The 14786-nt window shown below is 43.0% G+C and overlaps 1 protein-coding gene across 8 annotated transcripts in view; it reads left to right on the plus strand.

The window, feature by feature from the left end:
- atp11c (ATPase phospholipid transporting 11C) overlaps window positions 1–14786 on the plus strand; it is a 45423-nt gene that overhangs the window by 14760 nt on the left and 15877 nt on the right. For all 8 annotated transcript variants that reach the window (XM_034202836.1, XM_034202834.1, XM_034202835.1 and 5 more), the window contains exons 2-12: window positions 2916–3035; window positions 4468–4557; window positions 9170–9250; window positions 10679–10786; window positions 11575–11703; window positions 12039–12127; window positions 12714–12764; window positions 13199–13263; window positions 13349–13430; window positions 13517–13667; window positions 14221–14418. In XM_034202836.1, the coding sequence (XP_034058727.1) occupies window positions 2916–3035; window positions 4468–4557; window positions 9170–9250; window positions 10679–10786; window positions 11575–11703; window positions 12039–12127; window positions 12714–12764; window positions 13199–13263; window positions 13349–13430; window positions 13517–13667; window positions 14221–14418 (1164 nt within the window). The remainder of the gene's footprint in view (window positions 1–2915; window positions 3036–4467; window positions 4558–9169; window positions 9251–10678; window positions 10787–11574; window positions 11704–12038; window positions 12128–12713; window positions 12765–13198; window positions 13264–13348; window positions 13431–13516; window positions 13668–14220; window positions 14419–14786) is intronic.

Consider the following 14786-nt stretch of genomic DNA (forward strand, 5'->3'; position numbering starts at 1 on the left):
ATAGCAGATATTTTGGAATCGTGATAAGGAATTTTGCCCTTTTTTTGTGTTATGACTGTTAACCAAGTGCAAATGATTGCATAACCTGGAATTGTTATATGTTTGTTTTTCTCCACTTGCACACATTAGCTTTCAAAGTGTTTGAGGCTATTCTTTGATCTCACCTCTTGTCAGCAACAGACCTTGCGCAGCTTGCTGTCCAGGTGGCTGTAATTCACACGTTCCCTGGTGCTTGTCTGGGATCAGATGTTCATGGTAATTTGTCCCCCTCAACCCACATGTTGCTGGCTTTTGTGTTAGATGAAGCAGATCCCCTCTTGCATAACCTTAATAATATACAGGCCCAGTAATAGCTGCACAACTTGTACTTGAGCTGAGAACACAACAACATTTTAGAACTGGTGGGGGTGGGATCCTCAGTGCTGACGTCTTTTAACTGTCAGAGATCATTTGGAACATGTGCTAACTTGTTTTAAAGATTCTGATTCCTATTGGTCTTTCACTTCCACATTCAACGCATTAACCATTTGAAATTGTTCCTTTTATTAATGTATTTGTATTATAAATTAAGTTCTCTAAAACCCAGGGTCCTTTAAAATACTTTGGACTTCACTTAGCATGCTTATACTTGCTGATGGGAAAAAAACTGAAAGTATTCAGTGGTAGTCATGTTCCATTTCCCCAGCGTACTTTGAACTATGGCACATTCCGGTAGACAAGCTCATTTAAAAAACGTGTTAGGTGTGCTCTCTATATCTCGTCACAACTCCACCAACAAGATACACATTTATCTATTTTATCTCTGGTTGAAAGTAAAGATTTTTAATATGACCTCCGATTTATTACCTACTAATAGATAAGAGCAGCAATTAAAGAGAGACACATGTATACAGAAAAAAAAGTAGATATCACTGAATTCTTCATACTGGTCAACAGTTTATCTCTGTAATTGCTTAGATGTTTATTGGCTGTTAGTTTACACTTGGAAAAGGTGGGAATAGTGTTCATGCATGAGATAATAATAATACATTACATTTATAAAGCGCTTTTCCTGGTGCTCAAAGCGCTTACAAGCAAGTAAAACAAAATAACAACAAAAGTGCTAAGCTAGGAGGAATAAGGGCAAGGGGTTAGTTGATTATCCTTGACGATAAGGAACATGCTTGACGATAAGAAAGGAGAGGTAGCTCTGGCTGTTCCAGTATGCTGCCGTTGTTGCTATCACGATCCTCCAGCCCTGCGTGGCTTGTGTGTGTGGGATGTCAGGAATAGAAATCCGGGCCATTGAGGGAACGGCGCAGGCCACATTTTCTGGGCTGCACTCCCCAGGATAGAAACTTTTCGTGTGTGCTTGTGCCAAGTTGGAATTAATTTAAAATCCAATGTAATGAGGTTGGATCTTAATGATAATGATGCAGTAATAAGATATACTGGATAGGTATTGGTATTTTCTAATAGAAAAAAGTCCTACTTGACAGTTTCCTTAGCTCCTTTTTTGGCAATCATCTATATTACAGTTTGTGATATTTACATAAGGACTAAGTAGAAGTCAACATAGCGGCCTGACTCCTCTGCCATGCTCCGTGATTCACCGTACCTGCCTTTTATGGAAGAGGAATGCCCCGGCCACCTCATGTTGAGGAGAGTCCTGCTTGTCTTTGGCTCCTGACCTGGTCCCTGAAGTCTTTCCTCTGTCAGACATTTTGTGTGTGTGTGTGTGTGTGTGTGTGTGTGTGTGTGTGTGTGTGTGTGTGTGTGTGTGTGTGTGTGTGTGTGTGTGTGTGTGGTGTGTGTGTGTGTGTGTGTGTGTGTGTGTGTGTGTGTGTGTGTGTGTGTGTGTGTGTGTGTGTGTGTGTGTGTGTGTGTGTGTGTGTGTGTGTGTGTGTGTGTGTGTGTGTGTGTGTGTGTGTGTGTGTGTGTGTGTGTGTGTGTGTGTGGTGTGTGTGTGTGTGTGTGTGTGTGTGTGTGTGTGTGTGTGTGTGTGTGTGTGTGTGTGTGTGTGTGTGTGTGTGTGTGTGTGTGTGTGTGTGTGTGTGTGTGTGTGTCCTAGCATTACTATACTTGTGGGGACCTACATCTGTTTACACAGTCACGTGTGGGGACTCGCCTCCCTTATGGGGACAAATTGGAGGTCCCCATGAGGGGAATCATTCATTTTAGGGTGAAGACTTGGTTAGGATTAGGGTAAGGGTTAGGCATGTGTTGGTTAAGGTTAGGATAAGTCTCCATGAAATGCATGTAAGTCAATGTAATGTCCCCTGAAGTGATATATACATGGTGTGTGTGCACTTATGCGTACACATATCACCCTGCCGTGTGCTTCACGACAAGGCAGCTCCACCCATTAATCTGAGCACAGCATTTTTCTCCTGGCTGCCTGCATTTATGACTCGTTTATCATCGATGAGTAAACACCTCGGAGAGAACAAATTAAGTTATAGACCTCGCACAATCACCATTTTGGCCTGTTGACCCGTGTCATACCTTTTTATATGTCCCCTATCAGAGGACAGTAGTAGGCTTTAAAGTCTCCACTGTTGAGTTGTTGACCTTTAAGTGGAATTTGGGCCTCATCAGCCTGTTATACTTTCTATGGCTACAGTCAATCCTCTGTGATCATTGTGGATTTGCTACACCCAAATTAACCGTCCATAAAACTTGTTTGTTATATAATTTATTAATTCTACTTCCCCCATGCTACAGATAGCAGGTGTCATTTTGGCTCACCTTCAGCAAATGTATTTTATTTGATAAAAAGCATTTCATATTTTTGGTTGGATTTCCTTGTCTCATTCGATATCTAATCTCTGTTTAAGTGACAAGTCGTACCCAGGATTACTAACATGTCCGCTCTTCTCTCTTTTTATCTTGATCTCGTCCCATCTCCACCATGCCTCCGGTGCTTTGTCCTGCAGCTTGGCCGCGATGAAAGAAGAGTGGACAGTAGGAGTATCTGCGTTGGTCATCGGTCCTCTTCCAACAATGAGGCTTTCATTCCACCCAAGTTCTGCGATAACAGGATTGTGTCCTCCAAGGTAAGAAACACAACCACATGCCAGGGCTCCTGTCTGGCCAAACACCAATAACACATTCATAAACATCTGTTTGTTTTCCAGCTCCCCTCTGTATTATGTTTCACGTGCCTTCTGGCATCCCCCCTCCCCCCTCTTATCTAATACTTGGAATGAACTCCTGAGCGTTCCTGTGTCTTCCCTTGCTTATTCCTCCTCCTCCCACTGCCTCTCCACATGTTTTCTCTTCGCACCTAAGGGAAGGTGATTATTGTCTGTCAGGGAGCACTGTCTGGCTGTGAAATACATGGCTGCTATTAATGTACTGGCAGGGTGAGCAATTTGATGCTTTCCCCCCCGGGCTCTGACAGACCCCACACCATTCTTCCTCACCAAAATCAGACCCTTCAGTCGTGTGATAAGTGTCAGGATCAGGCAGGTACTTGGGCGGCTAGTTTATGGATATGAAGTGTGAAAGTGATGAGGAGAAGGAAGCGGTTTGAGAGTAAGACTGGATGAGGTTTATAGTGGTGCAGAGGGTCCCAGTGAGGATGGGCCAATCAATTGGCTGCTGCCAGTATGTCAGGGTAAACAGCCTTTAATTACCCCGGCTGTAGTGTTTATGCTCCTCCATGCGTCTACTCTCCATCATCCTGTTGCTTTTGCTCTCTGCAATGACCAATCTCCGCCTCTCATCTCCTGCTCTCTTTGCTACGACTGCACCACCACTCTTTGCTGCTGCCATCCCCCTTTTCTCATTACTTTCACTCTCTTTTCTCTCTGGAAAAATGAGATGGGACATTCTGCTGCGGCTGCATTTCAACACTATCCCCATGCAGACATTCCCCTTCATAAACCTTGCCTTAGTGCTGTTCCCTTGCATGTGAGCGTGCATGTATTTGTCTTTTTCACACTGCTACTTTGTTGTGTGGCTCCAGAGACCAGCAGGGTATTGTTGAGCCGTCTCTCGGGATTCAAGCAGATAAAAGTGTCGCTTCAGCCCCGATGGTATCAGCAGTCATGGCCACTTAAAAAAGAACAAAACCCACATAAACGGATACAAACTGATAAGTTCATTGGCTCTGCATTCAAGGGCAGCCAAATTAAGGAGATAAATCGCTAATCTGAATCAATGGAACACCTGTGGTCCCCCAGGGGCCGTCTCCCCAGGCAGTACAAAGAACAGACTAAAATATATTGAAGTTGCGTTTCCTCTTCCCTTTCCCCAGCTCAGACACAGCACACATATCCAAGAGTCTGTGAATATTGGATTCCTCTAATCTCTCTCCCACTGCAAATGTTTTCTTTAACCTCCCTAAGTTCTGTTGAAAAACATCATGCCTGAATGTAAAAAAGTATACAGAAAAGGGCATTAAAAAGCAATCCACTAACAGCAATGCCTATTTATTATCTCTTTGACTTACTTGAATGTTTATTTCTCTGTTTCCTCCCACAGTATACCGTTTGGAACTTCCTACCAAAGAACCTGTTTGAACAGTTTAGAAGAATTGCCAATTTCTACTTCCTCATCATCTTCCTGGTGCAGGTAAGGACAGACGGTGTTTCAATCCAAAGTCTGTTTATCATTGTTTAATAACAACTTAATGAATGACTGCGTTGTCTGTGGTGTTGTTTAACAAATTGCGTGGCGAGAGGGCTATTATGTGTCCGTATGTGACCCTTTCAGACCACGCTGTTAACCGGGTTTCAGCCTGTTGATCTCAACGGGTTATTGTGTCTCATCCAACTTGTCTTCCCATCCTGTGTTCTGGCCTACGTAATGTGTTTTTCCCCAGTGTGTGAAAAAGAGTGAGAAAGTCTTCCCATTTGCATGGCAGGTGTGAAAGAGATCTTGTATGTGTCAACTGTAATGTTTGAAATGTGTGTGCAATCATAGCAGGTGTTCAAATGGCTATAGCTTCCCTTAAAGGTGGGGTAGGTAATTTTGGAGAAACCAGCTCGAGTGCGCTAGAATTTGAAAATACACAGCCGGGAAAAATCTGCCACTTCCTTACAGAGCCCCTCCTCCAACACACACGAACGCGCACATGACCAATGAGGGCACGAGATAACTTTGTGCACAGATGGAAGGCTGACAGGCAGGTGATATGTATATTTGAACCCATTTCTTAATTGGATTTCCACTACAGAACATCACTCTATCTTGACACACGAGGTAACTGTTGTATCAAATGACATTTACTGTAATTTTGCCGTATTGCCCACCACTAGTTGAAATGTATCAATCACACCTAGTTTGATTCGAGATACATTGGAAATACATAAGCATATGGTTCTAAGGAAGTATTTATGTAACCTCCTACAATGTTTGCCTTCATTGTTCCACAGTAGTGAGGTCATGTGTAAACCAATTAATGGGTTTTTAATGGGCTATTAGTACCAGGATTCAGGAGCGTGTAAATTGTATTTTTATCTAACATGTCGATATGCAGTTTCCCTAGAATTAGGTTACAGGGTACAAAGAGTACATCTGTATTTGAGGTTGGCCTATTTTTACATTCATCCTCTCCAAAAAACCACAGTTTAGTGCAATCCAAAAAAGACACATTTTACAAGAGTCTAATAAGGTGATTTAAAATTCAGCTTCATGTCTGTCATTGTTAGATCGTGTTGTGTTTCGTACGTGCTGCCCTTTCCTCATAAGTGGAAACTGTGAGCTGGCCGAGAGTGCTGACTAAAATGCTTTGACTGGCATCCGTCCTCCCCTGCTGCGTGCTCTTAAGTGACCTCTCCTCTCTCCTCTTTGGGGTCTGGCTGTTGATTGAAGTAGGAGAGAAAAAAAAAGGTGCTCGCATCTGCACCAGCTCTTCTGTCATCTCTTTCTTTCTCCATTTTTGTTCTGATCCATGGAGATGGAAACTAACCTCTCTGCTTTTAGCAGTAACCTAAACTATGGCTGCAAACAGCCCTCTAGTGTAAACAGGTGCTGCTGTTGGGTCTGCTCAGGAGGGATGTGCTCTATCTAGTCGCATACTGACTGAATGAGCTCAGAGTGACTGCTCCCAGAAGCCCAGCAGTGTACTCAATTGAGAAATATCTGCTGTCGCAAAGTAATTCCATCATCCTTAAGTCAATAAAAGATCAGTGTTTATTTACTCCTCCGGGCTTTGTTTCCACCTGTATTTACACTCGACTGCCCTATTTTCCAGTTGTTCCGGTTTAACTCTACATTATCGTGAGATAAAGGTGCCACGTTTTCTGACAGTTGTGAGCTATATTAAATTATCATGAGCTAATGCAGAACACTTATGTGGGAGTGAGCTACCGCGCATGTTTGCATCCCTCCCACAAACACACAGGGATTATCAGTGTGTAGAGTGTGTGTTTGTGAAAACATCGTGCATGTGATTGTGAGTGTTAATGTATGACTCAGTGGGTGTCCTGGGTTTGCTGACAGTGTTTACCCAAGCTGCAGCGTGGCTGGCGTTTCTCCACTAATCCAGCCTCTCTTGAGGGGCTCCTTATCCCAACCACTCAGTTTTCCCCATGCAGCCTGCTATTATATCAGAGAGAAAGGATGAGAGAGAAACAGGTACGCAGACCCCGTGTGCTCAAATGTTACGCTTGCATCTCAGAGACAGAAATAAACCTCTCTCAACCCTCTCACTTCCCCTAAGAGGCTTCATGCAAATGCTTTACCAGCAATAAAATGTCATGCATCCTCCCATCCGTTCCTCTTTTGTCTCTGCCTTTGTCATTTAGTCTCTTCCTTTCTGTCGTTCTTTCTCCCTTTTTCTCTCTCTCATTCCACCCATCTCTCTGCAGCGCTGCACTGCTGACGTCAGCAGCCAGGAAGCCCTCTCTACATCTGAGTGCCACAAATAGACACAGGCTGATAAAAAAGCACCACTCCGCTATAAATAGCCCTGCATGTCTTTGCTTGAATTTGATCGAATGGAAATAGAGCGCAGTGAGAGAGTAAGAGAAATGGTGATGAGAGAGGAGGGAAGAATAGGAGAGGGGGGGGAAACGAAAGGGCAAAGGGGTAGGGGGACGCGAGGGGGCTCACAGCGCTGCCCTGGGACCCCGGGGACCTGCTGTCGGTCGCTCACTCTGACACACTTCTCAGATCAGATGAAGGGCTCCGTGCTGCTCCGCTCTGCAGCTCTGGCATCACACCAGCAGCACACAGTTCACTCCTATTGCTGAGATGTTTTGGCTTTGCATTTGGTGCAGAGGAGGAAAGGTATTTGGCCATCTGGAAGTTTGGTGGGCTTTGTTGTGAATCAGCACGGATAAACTCTGAAGGACGAGCTCTGGGAGAACTGTGTGTTGTTTGGCAGAAGTTCAGTAGCTGGAGGTTTTCTGTAGTATTTTCTTTTTTTTCTCAGGAGGTTGCAGTTGCAGTATTTTCCAGAACGATTCCATTGAAGCATTGAAGGGCAGTTTTCACCCTCGTACTGTTCCAAAATTAATTGCTGTCCTTCTCTGTCCTATAAACTTGTCAAGTGTCTTTTTATACTTTATTTTAGTGTGAGATGAAATTGCTTTTTATAGAATAACTTTTTATGGGATCAAAAAGAACACTTTCATTTATCTCTTTTTATAGTTCTCTATTGAACAGTTGTCATTGTAAGTGTCATAGAAACACCAAATATAAATCAAGCGACATTTATGCTAAAAGTTGGCTTTGTTGAGCATTCTCTCTGTACTGTGGCCACGCTCTGTCCCTCAGCATCAGAGGGACATGCTGTCCTCGGTCCTTCCTGCAGCTTCTTTTTTGGTTTCTGTAATCAGCCAACATTTAATTTGTCATGGGAATAGGCAAAAATAAAGTTCGTCATGACCTTTTTCCAATACTCATCACATCATGGGTAGTGTTTTCCTTTGAGGATCTGTATATGACAAACAGTGGAGGAATAACATAACAATAGGAGACTGAGATCCAATAATCCACTATAGCTACTTATCCTATAGCAATGTCCAAGGTGTAATGCGTCTTTAAAACAGTGCCCTATCACATCCTCATGTACAGCAGCGTCCTTTTGAAGCATTGAGCACTCCCACCCCTAGCTCTCTACACCTGAGGCTGCGGCAGAATCCTTACGTTTGCTTCTTTCTCACTGGAATCGCCAAGCACTTCAAATATAATGCAGGCTCTCCTCTAAATCTGCACTGCTCCAAATAGTCGATGTGCACTGGTCCCTCTCTGCCCTGTAATTGATTAATCCTACAGTTAATTTTAATCCCAATGAAGTTGGGCTGGCAGCTATCTGCCCTTGTCATTACTATGAGTGTGTGTGCATGAGTAAGTGTGGTTGCAGAGTGCAACTGTGTGTTCATGTCTGACCGTGATTACTGAGCGGGAAGCAGGCTTTCATTTCATTCTCATTCCACACACAGGTAAGTAAAACACCAGAGACTGCTTCGAAACGCATCTCCTGCTCTCCTTGAGCTGATGGCTATCTGACAGCTTGTAATGTCAGAATACCAACGAGCTGGATGTGTCTGTGCGTGCTGTAATATGCAATCTGGCTCTGGGGGAAGCCAGCCTGCAGGATCAGAAAAGCTAGGGTAAATCCATCTTGTAATGGTTTTAAGAAACACACAAGGCCAATTGTGTACCGGGGCTCTAGCTGGGAGCCGTGGTCAGGTGCTGCTCCGAAACGGCTTGTTTGGGATTACCTGATAGCTGGTCACACACTCATTACGCACAGAAATGAAACCCATTGCATACTACTAGATTCCCTCACGCAGAGCTCGGCAGGTAAAGTGAATCCAAAAAAGCTTTGTGTTGGCCCTCTCCCATTCCTTGGCAGTGACACAAAAGCGTTGGCATGCCTGCAGATTAAGCACTGCCCCTGGACCGCTTGATTAAAGGTTCTGCGGTCCAGAACTTCCCTCGCTCCCTTCCAAAATGTAAATGTCTTCCCTGTGTTTCCCACTGATGAACACATGTGGGGAATAGTAGAATTTCTTCACAGAAAGCGACTACACCCTGCATTTAAAAGGCTTTCCCAATCTTCTATACTATCACCACAGACTCCTCCCTCTGTAACCCCAGTAGCACACGTGTGCTGCAGTAACGCTTTGTGGGGATGTCTAGTATTTAACGCATAGCTTTACAGTTTAAAGGTCATATGTTTACAGTTTACAACGTGACATTCCTCTCAAGTGAATTTTTTTTCTTCCAATAGGTGATAGTGGACACCCCTACCAGCCCAGTCACCAGTGGCCTACCCTTATTTTTTGTGATTACAGTAACGGCTATCAAGCAGGTAAGACCCTAATAAGTGTATGATAATAACGAATAATTGGGATTTATGTTGCCTCTTTTTCTCCCTCATTTCTTTCTACCCTTCCTCCCTCTACATATAACACAACAAATCCCCTGCCTTCATAACACCTTTGCTGTGATTTGTGTGTAACGTATGTGGGTTTTGTAATAATGTGCTCCGCTGGCTATTTCTGATTGAGAAGAAGATGAAATTGGCTCTCTGGGAATGTGAGAAGATGGGGAGAGAGAAAGAGTCTATTACAGAGATACAAATGATCAAGGGGAGGGTCTGTTTCCTCGACTCTGTTGCTTGCATGTCACGTCTTTAGATGTATTGTTCTGGGATCGCCTTTTTTAGTTAGTCTACTGCTGGGCCTTTGAAATGCACAATAGTGAGTGGACTTCCTTGGGAAAATATATGGAACACACTGATAGCACTGAACCGCCTTCATCATGCTTTGAAGTGCGGTACGCCTGACTCCTACTAAAGTGATGATGGTTGTATAGTTCCACTGACCATCCCTGGAATGCCTGCCCTCCCTCCCTCCTCTTCCTCCTTCATCCACCTGGCATCATTTCTACCATCACTCAACCAGACTTTCTCTCTCGTCCTATAACCTTTCCTGGTAATCCTGCTTTCTGGCTCAGGCTCCACCTTGGCACACACTGTGGTTCGCCTCTCTACCCCCTGCATCTTTGCACCGTCTCCTTCACTATCACTAGGTGGGGTAGGTCATTTTGGAGAAACCAGCTCGAGTGCGCTAGAATTAGAAAATACACAGCCGGAAAAAATCGGAAAACTTCCTTACAGAGCCCCTCCTCCAACACACACGAACGCGCACATGACCAATGAGGGCACGAGATAAGTTTGTGCACAGATGGAAGGCTGACAGGCAGGTAGGCCATCCAGTTATTTTAGCCGGGCTGGCTCAAATGATTGGTCGTGCTTTTTACAGCACTACTGCTTCCACAGATGACGTTTTTTTATGGATTTTTGTCAAAGCACTTAAGATATTCATTGCTATCGGGATGTTAAGAGTATTCCATGGAATATAACAAAAAGTGTATCTCGAGCCGGTTTCTCAAACTTACCTACCCCACCTTTAAAGTACTTATGAAGTCTACACTAGTATTTGTGCCTCGTGCTGCTGCAGCCCCGGGATTATTTCATGACATACTGTTCCAATGCACTGCTGGACAATGATTATCCCCTTCTGCTGCGGCAGGCACTCTCTCTCTTTCATAATGATTTATATGTATGCACAGACATTTCTTTGTGTCTTCTATTGTGATTGGTGAGAGGTTCTGTCAAACCTTTACTCTGTGTCAGCATGTACTGATGTCGATATCCTGTTCCCTGGTGAACAAGTATTGTACTTTTTGTTGCTTAAGCAAATAACAAAATTCTGATTCTGGTATGCTGCCCTAGGGCTACGAGGACTGGTTACGGCACAAGGCTGACAATGAGGTGAATAAGTACCCAGTGACAGTGCTAGAGCAAGGCCGGAGGGTACGGAAGGAGAGTGAGAAGATCAAGGTACTTTTCAACAGACACATCCACTGGAATAAATATTTTCTTAGCTACATGGCCATGAAAAAGCTGTGTTTTGCATACATGCACAGGGAGAACTTGCCCTGTATGCTGAACTGATTTGACGTTCAAACATTGTTGTGACGGTAATTCATGTGTCTAGGGTGTCATGTGCACGTTACTTATGTTATACATTCTTATGTTCTCAAGGCAATAGTTTTTTCAAAGGTGTTCAGGTTAAACATGATGCATTAAACAATATTTTCCAATATGTAAAGTGAACCAAACGACTCCAAATGTTTATGTTAAGCGCTGCTAGTGCTCATGACCCCGCTGAGACTGATCATTCAGCTGTCAAAACCAAAACATTGATGCTTTGGATAAAGGTTTGGACAGCTGCTTCCCGCACAGGAGCTCACACAAGCTCCCTGCAGGCTACCTCCTAGTGTTAAATGGACTAGGGCTAAAATAAACATCAAACAAGCCAAAGAACCAGATTTTTGTCCGTAGTTGAAAGGCTACATCAGAGTGTTTATTGACCAATGGTTAGACTCTGCAGGGATGCTCATGTTGCTCTGTTTATGCTATCACTTCAAGTAGGTCTGCTTGCTAACAAATTAGCCACAACGGCTTGAAAGGAAATTGGCAGTGGCGTACGTTTATTCTGGAGTCCTTCTGCTCCCTGTGATTGTTTAAACTTCGGTTTAAGTCCTACTGATCTGGTGCCTTAGAAGAAGGGGGAGAAAGGAAACTAGAACTTCTTTAAGTGCCGTTTGTTTGTGCTTCTTTATCAGGTTGGAGATGTTTTGGAGGTGGATGAAGACGAGACCTTTCCCTGTGATTTAATACTGCTGCAGTCTAGTCGAGATGATGACACATGTTTTGTTACCACAGCAAGTCTGGATGGAGAGTCCAACCATAAAGTAAGACAGGCCGCTCTGCTGTCCCCTTTTTCTTCCCTAAGATTACATTGTCGAAGTATATTCATCAAAAAAACTTGTTTCGGTCAAATGATATTGATTTATATTTTGACCCTATGATTTTATAAATGTATTGCTTATTAGAATTAGGAAAAAGGAAGTTGGTATGAAAGCAAATGTATATATTTTATTAATTTTTAAATCATATCTTAATAGGAAATGTTATCTCTTTATGTCACACTTCCTGTGTGTGAGAGAAAGTGAAATGCAAAGATAATAACAAAGTCAACTAAGTCAATGCTCACACTTCTCTCTCTCTGCTTCTTCGTCTTGTTCAGACACACTACACAGTGCCAGACACGGAGAAAGATCTGGAATCTCTCAACGCCACCATCGAGTGTGAACAGCCACAGCCTGACCTTTACAAGTAGGCACTCATCTTGTGGCCCCAACAGATTTACACCACAAGCATGTTTTGCCGGTGGTCTGTCGGGCAAGGGATTCACTCAATGCCAGTTAAAAATGTTTTAAATGACTCTAATATTAACATGTCGATTGTTAAGTAGACACATTTAGGCAAGCCTTATAGTGTGTGTTTCCTATTAGGAATAGCCAGCACAGTTGGTTCCTATTTACTTGTAGGACTCTCCTCTCTATCAACACATAGCCTTTAGCTCCCCCTTGGGACAAGGAGTAGGATTAGTCGTCATTTAACCAGACATCAGAATGGTGTTGGAGACGTGATAAAGCTAAGTAAGCCATGGCGCCAAATGCTTGCTATAAAGAGTACATCAAAGTGACAGCCTGCTGCTGGCTAACCCCCAGTAATAAGCTGGCTCCCAAATCTCTGCACATAAGTACTTAAAGTTTGTAAATGAAATTAACTGAGCATACATTTGGATACCTCAAATTGAAACCCATTCTAGCATTAACAGATTGATTAATATACAAAAAACAAATATCACATGTACAAATTACTTCTGCTTCTGAGCACGTTATTCATTTTGTTCCAGGTTCGTCGGCCGTATGCACATCTACAAAACGGATCAGGAGCCTGCAATGAGGTGAGAGCGCTAATGCACGACAATCCCAGCCCACTTTAAGTGAAAGCAAAATCAAAACAGATTGCTTAAGCACTCATTTGTTTCTCTCTGTATCAACCAACAAATCATTATTGCATTGATCCTTCATTGCAGAAAAGCATTAAAATTAAAACAGGTTGGCATTGCTTCAGCCTCGGCTTCCAAAGCACTCCCACAGGCATTTATCATTGACTGATTTGTAATGGCCGTACAAACAAATGCCAATGTCCTTCTCAAGAACACTGGAAACGGTGTAAGCCCAGACTGCCGTCATACTGTGTTTTGTCACTGCGTATTTTAGAGTGGATGCCAGCTGGCCTGCCAGTTTTCCATTTAGAGAGTAGAGGATTGTGTGGACTGCACATCACTTGTATCACTATCACTAAACAGTTCTGTCTTCCCATGTGCTTTTGCAGGTCTTTGGGCCCAGAAAACCTCCTCCTGAAAGGGTCAACTTTAAAAAACACTCAAACAATATGTGGTGAGTCAAGTCATATTGCCTTTCTTTTTTTTAATAACGTATTTTAATGAGATAGCTTAAAAGCTAATCACTTATCTCCCTCAAGGTGTTGCAATTTACACTGGCATGGAGACAAAGATGGCTCTCAACTACCAGGGCAAGTCTCAGAAACGCTCGGCTGTGGAGAAGTACGTTTAGAGGAAATTAAGTAAACAAGTGAAAACATATGTGACTTAGCTTTTGGCACTGATCTATTTCATTTTTTATATTTCAGGTCCATCAATGCCTTCCTTCTGGTTTACCTTTGCATATTGGTGAGCAAGGCCCTAGTGTGCACTACACTTAAGTATGTGTGGCAGAACAAGCCCGGACAGGACGAGCCTTGGTACAACGAGAAAACCCAGAGAGAGAAAGACACCAATCTGGTGAGAGGATGTTTTATCAACCCGCCTCCATGTTTTTAAAGCAATCAAATGTGAGTTAAGTGTCACCACAAACCCAGTCGTGCAGGAATTACCACTCCTGGGAAAAGAAGAGCTAATAGGGCTTGATAACATTGCATCAGTTCACTGTATTATATCTATTACACATTGTATTATAGCTAGAAGGCATGTGTTACTGTGGTAAACACCCTGTGTAGGCTTGTTGTTGAAACTTTTCAGAGCACAGTTTTCTTGTATTACACTGTTTTACAAGTGTTAGCCTCTTCTGATCCATACTAATAAAAACTGCTCTCAGCAATGGGGTCACCACAAACCTATATTGGGACATGGTCCATTTTATTGGCTGATAACCCTCTACCCTCTCCCTCAATGAACTGTGAACATTGTGATACAACCTTGGGACTCCACTATTTCTTTATCAAGGACTACTGGTCTCACCTTATCCACCATGTTTATGTGTTGCATAGGAGTTCATGGTAATCAAGATAAGAAAAGCATTAAATCATCTCCCTGTGTTTTCATGTTTTTCCAACAGTACCTAAAGATGTTCACTGACTTCCTGTCCTTCATGGTGCTCTTCAACTTCATTATCCCGGTGTCCATGTATGTGACGGTTGAGATGCAAAAGTTTTTGGGATCCTTTTTCATCACATGGGACAAGGACTTCTTTGACCCTGAAATAAAAGAGGGTGCCTTGGTCAACACTTCAGACCTTAATGAGGAGCTTGGACAGGTGAGGCAGATGGTCCAAAGTAAAATAAAACAACATTTCAATGGCATAAATGTCATTGGAAAAATGCTTTCTGTAAAGTCACCTTTCTTGTTTGTTATTCAAAACCTGTAGTTCTTTATGAAATCTCTCAGCCATTGAGTCTCCTTTTGTAATATTGATTTTTTTTTTTTACTTTAAGAGGCACTGGGTCATTTCTTTTGTGTCTCTAAAGCTGAGTAACCCCCTTAATGGCACTGATGATATTATAAACCATTACAAAAATGTCAGAAAGTAAACCTTTTTCTCAACAGTAAATATGCAGTCTCCATTAATATATGAATGCAATCTCTGTGCAAAGCCTAAATGAGGATGTGATGCACAAGCCCACA

This window comes from Gymnodraco acuticeps, unplaced genomic scaffold (genome assembly GCF_902827175.1).
Source record: "Gymnodraco acuticeps unplaced genomic scaffold, fGymAcu1.1, whole genome shotgun sequence".
Classification (NCBI taxonomy): domain Eukaryota; kingdom Metazoa; phylum Chordata; class Actinopteri; order Perciformes; family Bathydraconidae; genus Gymnodraco; species Gymnodraco acuticeps.